Here is an 11,175-nt window from a genome sequence, read left to right on the forward strand (position 1 = left end):
GCTATATAGGGTGACCAGACGTCCCGCTGTGGCCGGGTTTGGCGAGGACAGTCGCGCACAAACCTGCGCGCAATAATGCTTGTGTGTGTGCGGACGCTTTTTTTGGTGGGTTCAGTGCGTTAGATAGTGTGTAGCAGCTTGATGTACAAGTACACCCCCCCCCCCCCCCATGTCACAGGGACTTACCCGAGTCCAACCCTTGATGCTCGAGTGCCAAGCAAGGAGGCATTGGGTACCATTTTTATAGTGTTTGGTTTGACTCGGCTGGGGATTGAAGACCTCCCCACTGGCACTGCAGTAATGAATGCAGTGCCAGCTGGCCTGGCCTGGATACATTGTTTATTCTCAGTTGAAATATGTTTCTAATGCAAATGCAAGGTGTGTTTCAATGTTATGAGGTCAAAACAGACAGACAGACAGACAGACAGACAGACAGACAGACAGTTGGGAACAGTTAGGCTGGTACAACACATGGAAACTACTGGAGGGGAAGTGCCACAAGAAAACACTGCAGCCCCAATACGGCACTTACAGGAAAAACAAGTGCACACTCAAGCACAAAAGCACATGCTCTAGAAACATGGCTAAGCAGTGACAGGGGCACATAAACACCTGTACTAAACATCTGTAACACGTGAAGACTGAACCAAACCAACACTCGGAGACAGTATGTGCGAAGGCCTCACAGGGCGTTTTATTAATGAATACGGCACGTCCACGGGGTTTCCCCCGGTGCCGTCTTGTTATTACGTTTCAAATCGAAGTCGACAAGAACAATAACTATCACTACCCAGCCAGGGTTCAGTGAAACATATAAAGTCTGTGCGTAATCCTCTGCCCGCGCTCTGCGGGGGATTCCTGTCCACAGACGCTCTGTAAGGTTTGGACCAGGTCCTAGGTTGCCTATAACAGAGAGATACAGACATTAGACTCCGATCTATATAACACCAGGTAAATGAGGAGGAGGATAAGAAGTGGGGGGTCGCTTACCGCCTGTGCACCTGTCTGGCCAGCGTGGAGAGTCAGTCCATACTGAGGCAGAGACGGTGCTTTTACATTGTTTGTGCGCTCCCCAGCTGGGTGCCACGGCTGCGCTCACTTCAGGCTGATTCCACAGGTAGACGGGCAGGTAACGCCCGTCGATGACGCAGCCCAGCTGGGGGCGGGGCCTGGCTGGCCGTGCACCGCCTCTGTCCCACTGACTCTCCCTGCTGAGGTGCTTACCTGGCAGGCTGTTGCCTAGCGACGCCCCACATATCCCCCCCCTAAGCTCCGTGCCTGGGTCGGGAGCTTCACTTCTTTCCTCGTACAGCCTCGAGAGGGCGTCGGCGTGGGGAATCTCTTTCCCTGGACGGTGTTCCACGGTGAAGTGGTAGTCTTGGAGCTCAAGGAACCATCTGGTGACCCGGTCGTTTCGGTTCTTGTTCCTGGCCATCCACTTCAACGGGGCGTGGTCCGTGACGAGCGTGAAGGTCCTCCCCCACAGGTAGTACCGCAGGTGATGAATGGCCCACTTCACGGCGAGGCACTCTTTCTCCACCGTGGCGTAGTTTCGTTCATGTTTGAGGAGTTTCCTGGAGATGAACGTGACCGGGTGCTCGTCTCCCTCCACCACCTGCGCCAGCACGGCTCCGACCCCGGTGCCGGACGCATCGGTGTGGAGGAGGAACGGCTTCTGGAAGTCCGGGGCGATCAGCACCGGTTCCTCGCATAGTGCAGCCTTCAGCGTGACGAACGCCGCCTCAGTCTCCGCTGTCCAAGCGACGTGGTGGGGCAGGCTCTGGCGCGTCAGCTCATATAGGGGTGCTGCAATAGTAGCGTAATTTTTAATAAACTTTTGATAATATGAGATTAGACCCATGAATGATTTTACTTGCTTCTTAGTAGCGGGCCGGGGCCAGTCCCGGATCCGCTCCACCTTCCGGACCTGGGGCTTCACACACCCTCGTCCGATGGTGTATCCAAGATAGTCAGTCTCCGCTAGACCCACCCGGCACTTCTTGGCGTTCGCGGTGAGGCCGGCTCGTCTTAGGGCGCCCAGGACGGCGTCGAGGTGCAGGAGGTGCTGGGACCAACTAGGGCTGTGTATGACGATATCGTCGAGGTACGCGGCAGCATAGTCCCGGTGGGGCCGCAGGACCCGGTCCATTAGCCGCTGGAAGGTTGCGGGGGCGCCATGGACTCCAAACGGCAGGACGCGGTACTGGAAGAGGCCCTCGGGGGTGGAGAACGCCGTCTTGGCCTTGGCTCTCTCCGTCAGGGGCACCTGCCAGTACCCCTTCGTTAGGTCCAGGGTACTGACGAAGCGGGCCGGTCCCAGGCGCTCGATCAGCTCATCGACTCGTGGCATGGGATAAGCATCGAAGGCCGAGACTTCATTCAGCTTCCTAAAGTCATTACAGAATCTCAAGGTCCCGTCAGGTTTCGGCACGATCACAATTGGACTGGACCAGGGGCTGTGGGACTCCTCTATTACGCCGAGTTCTAACATCTTCTTCACCTCCTCTTTGATGGCCACTCTCCGGGCCTCCGGTATCCGGTAGGGCCGCTGGCGCACTATTTCGCCGGGGTTGGTGCGGATGTCATGGCGGATGGCGGTGGTCCGGCCGGGCAGCTCGGAGAAGATGTCGTCGTTGCGCGCCAGCAGCTCCTTCAGGTCCTGGCGCTGCGACGGGGCCAAGTCATCTCCTGTCGGCACGGCGGCGGGGGTCCGCGGAGAGGTGGTGGCCAGTAGGACCGAGGAAGGCACCCATACACCAGTTCAAACGGAGAAAACCCTGTGGAAGCCTGGTAGCGGAGCAGCTAAGTGCTACGATCTTTCAATTTATGATAAAAGCGTGAAAATTGGCATGAGCAGTCTCCACGGGTCACTTGACAAGAAAATTGTCCGAGGCAGTTGTAATTTCAAGATGGCGGCCATTTTTCAAGATGGCCGACACCTTAGTGGGCAGTTAAGTGATATGATGGTTTATTTGGTGATACAAGCATGAAAATTGGCATGAGCAGTCTCTGTGGGTCACTTGACAATAGACCACCCACAGCTACTTGAATTTCCAAGATGGCGGCCATTTTTCAAGATGGCCAACACTTTAGTGGAGCAATTAAGTTATATAATGGTTTATTTGGTGATACAAGCATGAAAATTGGCATGAGCAGTCTCTGTGGGTCACTTGACAATAGGCCACCCACAGCTACTTGAAATTTCAAGATGGCGGCCATTTGTCAAGATGGCCAACACTTTAGTGGAGCAATTAAGTTATATAATGGTTTATTTGTTGATACAGGCATTACAATTGGCATGAGCAGTTTCTAAGGGTTGCTTGACAAGAAAACACTCACATCCACTTGAAATTTCTATTTTCAAGATGGCCGCCTCCTGGATCCTCAAAAGATACATTTTCTCATAGAAATGTATGTTTTTTTTCATTAAGGACAATTATACGATTATTGTTATTATGCTAAAGAACAACTTTTAACACATCACAATACAGTTGTGTTGATTTGTTGATCATAGATAGATTAGATAAGAGTGAATATCCGCACTACCAGGGCACACTGGTGATATATCACTGCTGTTAAACTCAGAGTGGGGTTCAATGTCAGCTAATTGAAAGTTAGTACCCCAAATGCTGTCTAATTTACCCCAAAACAATTAGATAGCCGCACCTGAATTGACAGGTTGTGCCAGCGCGGGAGAGCCGAGCCAAGGTTAATGGGGTTTTAGTTAACCGGATGGTGTACAGATCGCACAGGATTTAAATGGCATTGGATGAACGATCGGACTAGGTGTAGGGTTAAGGCACGAACTTAGTTGTATCCCATACATCAAAGTGCTTGGTAAAAGGTGGTAAAAGGATAAACCCTCGGCCTCTGCCTATGCTGCAGACATGGCAGAAGCCATCATAACAGTTGAGAAAACTAACTGGGACAGATGTTTCATTTGTCAGCAGGTCACCAAGGAAAAACTCATTCAGCCGAGTTTATTCAACAGAGAGCACGATCGTACTGGTTATGATACCATTGCAAGAAATGTTCCATTATTTCATAAGATCAATGCTCTACCTATCTTACTTAGTCTAACCCGACTAGATGAAGGTGATGACTATAGAAAGCACATTGACAAGAAACAGAGCAAAATATAATTTAAGCTGTAAACTTAGGTTCAACATCACAGAGCTGGAAAGGGCCCAAAAGAGAGCATCTACATCTTGATCTCTTTGCCAGAAAGCAAAGACATTATGACTTGATCCCACCAACTCAAGCAGCACTCAAAGAGCATGCCAAACGTGCTTCTTATGAGGCTGGATACGTGTGGGGACAGGCATTGAAGCGACATCCACAAATGCCGAGCCATCTGACTGGGGATGGGTGGAACAGGACGAGAAGTGGTAAGTCTTCTGGACTCCACTTCCACCTATTGCGGAGAGTTGTTGGGAGTTGACCAAATGTGGGTGCACCAAGGCATGTACTGGAAGGTGTAGTAAGTGCTTCAGATATGGACTCAGTTGCACATGCCTATATAGTTGCCCCTGCTAGAACCTATTTGCATGTTTATTTTGCCAGAGTTATTCCCCGTTGTCCTCTGTGTTTTCAAGTGTAAGCCTATGGCTCGGCTTCCCCTCGCCACATCAGTGCATCATGTTTTACTTTGTTACCAGTCTATTAGTGTGTAATTTTCAGTTGTTACTTTGTAACATTGCTTCCACTGCCTTCCACTGCCATACGTAACGGTGAAGCATATTTTCAGTTTAGTTCCTTAGTATAGTTTGTCATGGTTCCGTGGCTACTGCCATTCAGTATTAGCCATTGCTCAATTATAATTTTGGAGCACTGTCCGTTCAGCACCACAACTGTGCTAATCAGCACCACAACTGTGCTCATTTATTAGTCATATTTTTTGTTTCCCCATTTCTTAGTATTTATTTGACACATGTAATGGCTGTTAGTTAAAAAATAAAAAATAAATCCGCCCTTGTGACTGTTACCTTGTCGTGGTAAGGGAGCTTGTGTACCTCAGTGAACCCTGAGAGCTATGCCGGTGGGAGGCAACTCCTGACAGGTTTTACCAAACTGGACTGGTCGTGGGCGAGTAGTCAGACAAAACACAGTCAAACAACCTCTCTTGACAGAGCTTTTTGAGGAACCCAATACATTTCTATGAGAAAAGGTATCATTTAAAGATCCACATGGCGGGCGGCAGTCATCTTGAAATTTCAAGCGGTGGTTGTGGGGTTTCTTGTCAAATGACCTTTTGAGACGGCTCATGGCAATTTTCATGCTTGTATCTTAAGCTTAACTGCTCCACTAAGGTGGTGGCCATCTTGAAAAATGGCCGCCATCTTGAAATTTCAAGTAGCTGTGGGTGGCTTATTGTCAAGTGACCCACAGAGACTGCTCATGCCAATGTTCATGCTTGTATCACCAAATGAACCATTATATAACTTAAATGCTCCACTAAAGTGTTGGCCATCTTGAAAAATGGCCGCCATGTTGAAATGTGAAGTAGCTGTGGGTGGCCTATTGTCAAGTGACCCACAGAGACTATTCATGCCAATTTTCATGCTTGTATCACCAAATAAACCATCATATCACTTAACTGCTCACTAAGGTATCGGCCATCTTGAAAAATGGCCGCCATCTTGAAATTACAACTGCCTCGGACAATTTTCTTGTCAAGTGACCCATGGAGACTGCTCATGCCAATTTTCACGCTTTTATCATCAACTGAAAGATTCTGCCAATAAAAAGCATTTAGCCGCTCCACTAGCGGAGCAGCTAAGTGCTACGATCTTTCAATTTATGATAAAAGCGTGAAAATTGGCATGAGCAGTCTCCACGGGTCACTTGACAAGAAAATTGTCCGAGGCAGTTGTAATTTCAAGATGGCGGCCATTTTTCAAGATGGCCGACACCTTAGTGGGCAGTTAAGTGATATGATGGTTTATTTGGTGATACAAGCATGAAAATTGGCATGAGCAGTCTCTGTGGGTCACTTGACAATAGACCACCCACAGCTACTTGAATTTCCAAGATGGCGGCCATTTTTCAAGATGGCCAACACTTTAGTGGAGCAATTAAGTTATATAATGGTTTATTTGGTGATACAAGCATGAAAATTGGCATGAGCAGTCTCTGTGGGTCACTTGACAATAGGCCACCCACAGCTACTTGAAATTTCAAGATGGCGGCCATTTGTCAAGATGGCCAACACTTTAGTGGAGCAATTAAGTTATATAATGGTTTATTTGTTGATACAGGCATTACAATTGGCATGAGCAGTTTCTAAGGGTTGCTTGACAAGAAAACACTCACATCCACTTGAAATTTCTATTTTCAAGATGGCCGCCTCCTGGATCCTCAAAAGATACATTTTCTCATAGAAATGTATGTTTTTTTTCATTAAGGACAATTATACGATTATTGTTATTATGCTAAAGAACAACTTTTAACACATCACAATACAGTTGTGTTGATTTGTTGATCATAGATAGATTAGATAAGAGTGAATATCCGCACTACCAGGGCACACTGGTGATATATCACTGCTGTTAAACTCAGAGTGGGGTTCAATGTCAGCTAATTGAAAGTTAGTACCCCAAATGCTGTCTAATTTACCCCAAAACAATTAGATAGCCGCACCTGAATTGACAGGTTGTGCCAGCGCGGGAGAGCCGAGCCAAGGTTAATGGGGTTTTAGTTAACCGGATGGTGTACAGATCGCACAGGATTTAAATGGCATTGGATGAACGATCGGACTAGGTGTAGGGTTAAGGCACGAACTTAGTTGTATCCCATACATCAAAGTGCTTGGTAAAAGGTGGTAAAAGGATAAACCCTCGGCCTCTGCCTATGCTGCAGACATGGCAGAAGCCATCATAACAGTTGAGAAAACTAACTGGGACAGATGTTTCATTTGTCAGCAGGTCACCAAGGAAAAACTCATTCAGCCGAGTTTATTCAACAGAGAGCACGATCGTACTGGTTATGATACCATTGCAAGAAATGTTCCATTATTTCATAAGATCAATGCTCTACCTATCTTACTTAGTCTAACCCGACTAGATGAAGGTGATGACTATAGAAAGCACATTGACAAGAAACAGAGCAAAATATAATTTAAGCTGTAAACTTAGGTTCAACATCACAGAGCTGGAAAGGGCCCAAAAGAGAGCATCTACATCTTGATCTCTTTGCCAGAAAGCAAAGACATTATGACTTGATCCCACCAACTCAAGCAGCACTCAAAGAGCATGCCAAACGTGCTTCTTATGAGGCTGGATACGTGTGGGGACAGGCATTGAAGCGACATCCACAAATGCCGAGCCATCTGACTGGGGATGGGTGGAACAGGACGAGAAGTGGTAAGTCTTCTGGACTCCACTTCCACCTATTGCGGAGAGTTGTTGGGAGTTGACCAAATGTGGGTGCACCAAGGCATGTACTGGAAGGTGTAGTAAGTGCTTCAGATATGGACTCAGTTGCACATGCCTATATAGTTGCCCCTGCTAGAACCTATTTGCATGTTTATTTTGCCAGAGTTATTCCCCGTTGTCCTCTGTGTTTTCAAGTGTAAGCCTATGGCTCGGCTTCCCCTCGCCACATCAGTGCATCATGTTTTACTTTGTTACCAGTCTATTAGTGTGTAATTTTCAGTTGTTACTTTGTAACATTGCTTCCACTGCCTTCCACTGCCATACGTAACGGTGAAGCATATTTTCAGTTTAGTTCCTTAGTATAGTTTGTCATGGTTCCGTGGCTACTGCCATTCAGTATTAGCCATTGCTCAATTATAATTTTGGAGCACTGTCCGTTCAGCACCACAACTGTGCTAATCAGCACCACAACTGTGCTCATTTATTAGTCATATTTTTTGTTTCCCCATTTCTTAGTATTTATTTGACACATGTAATGGCTGTTAGTTAAAAAATAAAAAATAAATCCGCCCTTGTGACTGTTACCTTGTCGTGGTAAGGGAGCTTGTGTACCTCAGTGAACCCTGAGAGCTATGCCGGTGGGAGGCAACTCCTGACAGGTTTTACCAAACTGGACTGGTCGTGGGCGAGTAGTCAGACAAAACACAGTCAAACAACCTCTCTTGACAGAGCTTTTTGAGGAACCCAATACATTTCTATGAGAAAAGGTATCATTTAAAGATCCACATGGCGGGCGGCAGTCATCTTGAAATTTCAAGCGGTGGTTGTGGGGTTTCTTGTCAAATGACCTTTTGAGACGGCTCATGGCAATTTTCATGCTTGTATCTTAAGCTTAACTGCTCCACTAAGGTGGTGGCCATCTTGAAAAATGGCCGCCATCTTGAAATTTCAAGTAGCTGTGGGTGGCTTATTGTCAAGTGACCCACAGAGACTGCTCATGCCAATGTTCATGCTTGTATCACCAAATGAACCATTATATAACTTAAATGCTCCACTAAAGTGTTGGCCATCTTGAAAAATGGCCGCCATGTTGAAATGTGAAGTAGCTGTGGGTGGCCTATTGTCAAGTGACCCACAGAGACTATTCATGCCAATTTTCATGCTTGTATCACCAAATAAACCATCATATCACTTAACTGCTCACTAAGGTATCGGCCATCTTGAAAAATGGCCGCCATCTTGAAATTACAACTGCCTCGGACAATTTTCTTGTCAAGTGACCCATGGAGACTGCTCATGCCAATTTTCACGCTTTTATCATCAACTGAAAGATTCTGCCAATAAAAAGCATTTAGCCGCTCCACTATGGGGCACCTCTCTGATGGCGAACAGGACGTAGGGAATTAACTGGTCCCAGTCCTTGCCATCCACATCAATCAACTTTTTCAACATTTTTTTTAGAGTCTGGTTAAACCGCTCCACCAGTCCGTCGGTCTGGGGATGATACACCGATGTGCGTATGCGTTTCACTTTGAGCCAGCGGTACAGTAGTGTCATAACTCGAGACATAAAACACGTGCCCTGGTCCGTGAGTACCTCGTCCGCAATTCCCACCCGACTAAAGAGCATTAACAGTTCGTGCGCAACAGCCTTGGCTGACGCGGTGCGTAATGGTATGGCCTCTGGATAGCGGGTGGCATAGTCCACAATGACGAGAATGTAACGGTGGCCCCGGGCGGACTTGGGGAGTGGGCCCACAATGTCCATAGCTAGTCGCGAAAACGGCACATCGATAATCGGTAGTGGTACCAGGGGGTTACGTTGTGAGGGACGGGGAGACATTTTTTGACATTCCGAACAGCTCTTGCAAAAATCCTCCACAGCCCGTTTCACCCCGGGCCAATAGAAGCGAGCCAATATGCGATCATACGTTTTCTTCACCCCCAAGTGGGCCCCGAACTGGTGAGTGTGGGCTAAATATAGAACTCGAGTGACATACGGTTTCGGCACCAAGAGCTGTTCCACTAGCTCTTCCCCGCTAACTAACACGGCCCGATATAACAATCCATTTTTCACATTAAAGTATGGCGACACAAGGTCACTCACCCCCTCGCCCTTCTGTCCGTCTATGGCCACGACGCGCTGCCTGGCCATCTCAAGGTTCGGGTCGGTCCACTGGGCCGTGGCGAACTCCCCTCTCCGCTCCGAGGCACACGCTTCAGGGCGCGGAAACTCCATGAACGGGTCCGCGTCTGCGTCTGGCTCCGGCGTGGTCTCCGCCGGGGCGTTGGGTGGATCCTCCTCCTCGGGCGCCGCCGCGTCCCTTCCTGTGGAGTCGCCGCTGAGGGAGGTGTCGCTGAGAGCTCCAAAGGCGGGGCAGGCCGGGCGGCCCGTGGCCGAGCTGGGCCGAGTGGGCCTAGTGGGCCGAGTGGGCCGTCGCTGGCGGCGGTGCGGCGGCGGACGGGTCAGACCCGGCTCCCAGTACCTGGCGAAGAGCGGGCAGTCGGAGCCGATCAAGAGCGGCACGGGAAGATTCGGGACGACGCCGGCGGTCACCACGGCGTTGCCCCGGGGCGTCTGGATGTGGATGTGGCTGACCGGGTAATGGCGGAGGTCGCCATGGACACATGTGACCGGGATGGTGGCCTTCTCCAAGGGCCTGGCCAGGGCGGCGTGGACCAGGGTGACGGCGCTTCCTGAGTCCAGGAGCGCGTGCGTGTCGACTCCCCCCACTTTCACCGGCAGGACGGAGTGGCTTCCCGGGCTGCTTCCCGAGTGGAGGCAGGCTCTGGCTCCGTCCGCGCTGGACGCGGTAGGCATGGCGACGTCGCGGTCCCGGTCCGGGCAGCTCCAGGAAATGTGGTCCTGCTGGCCACACACGTAGCACCTCCGGGTCGGTGGGCCCCGACTGGGCCTTTCTGGGGCCGAGTTCCTCCGACGGGGAGGCGAGCGGTTGGGCGGCGGCGTCCTCTTTCGCTCGCGGCCGGAGCGCTCGTCAGGGCCGCCATGCGGCGCGTCCATCTTGGTCGTCTTTAGCATCTCCACGCTAACCTGGTGGTTCTCCAACAGGGCCACCAACTCTTCCAGGGAGCTGGGGCTGACTTGAGAGGCGTACTTCCGTGCATCAGGCGGCAACGAGCGGATGCATCTATCAATCACCAGGCGGTCGATGGCGGGCGGATCTCCCCCGGTGGTCAGCCAGCTGTGCGCCACTCTCAGCAGAGCGGCTACCTGCGGTCGCGGAGACTGGGCCACCTGGTAGGCCCAGTTGTGGAACCTCTGGGCCCGGGCGGGGAGGCTGTAGCCGTGGGAGGCCAGGATCGCAGCTTTTAATTTGGGGAAGTCTCGAGCATCGGCCAGCGTCAGGTCCCGACACGCTCGCTGGGCTTCCCCGGTCAGAAACGGCGCGAGGAGCGAGGCCCAGTCAGCCACTGGCCACCTCTCCCGAGCGGCGGTGCGTTCGAATACTTCCAGGTAGGCTTCCACATCGTCATCCGGAGACAGTTTGGTGAGTACATCGCCTGGTGCCCGCGAGAGCACCGGGTCCCGTGTCATTTTATCCATAAACTTTTGCACTGCTGTTTGTAACTCGGTCTGGCTCTTAAGGAGCGCAGTGAGTGCCTGTGCATGCTCCATAATCAGAGGTATTGGCGTGGATCAGTCTTTACCCGTATTCTCCACCACTTGTGAAGACTGAACCAAACCAACACTCGGAGACAGTATGTGCGAAGGCCTCACAGGGCGTTTTATTAATGAATACGGCACAAACATATAAAGTCTGTGCGTAATCCTCTGCCCCTCG

General features: G+C 50.1%; 1 protein-coding gene across 1 annotated transcript in view; it reads right to left on the reverse strand.

Moving 5' to 3' along the window:
• Positions 1-873: 873 nt before the first annotated feature.
• LOC311050210 (uncharacterized protein) overlaps positions 874-11,175 on the reverse strand; it is a 10,554-nt gene continuing 252 nt past the window's right edge. The window contains exons 2-3 of the mRNA XM_084064192.1: positions 9,480-11,175; positions 874-903 (exon numbers count right to left, since the gene is read on the reverse strand). The exon at positions 9,480-11,175 is cut by the window's right edge and continues 60 nt beyond it. Coding sequence (XP_083920318.1) covers positions 895-903; positions 9,480-11,009 — 1,539 coding nt within the window. The 5' untranslated portion in view covers positions 11,010-11,175 and the 3' untranslated portion in view covers positions 874-894. The remainder of the gene's footprint in view (positions 904-9,479) is intronic.

Source organism: Gymnoscopelus microlampas (assembly GCF_963454915.1).
Source record: "Gymnoscopelus microlampas genome assembly, chromosome: 8".
Lineage (NCBI taxonomy): Eukaryota > Metazoa > Chordata > Actinopteri > Myctophiformes > Myctophidae > Gymnoscopelus > Gymnoscopelus microlampas.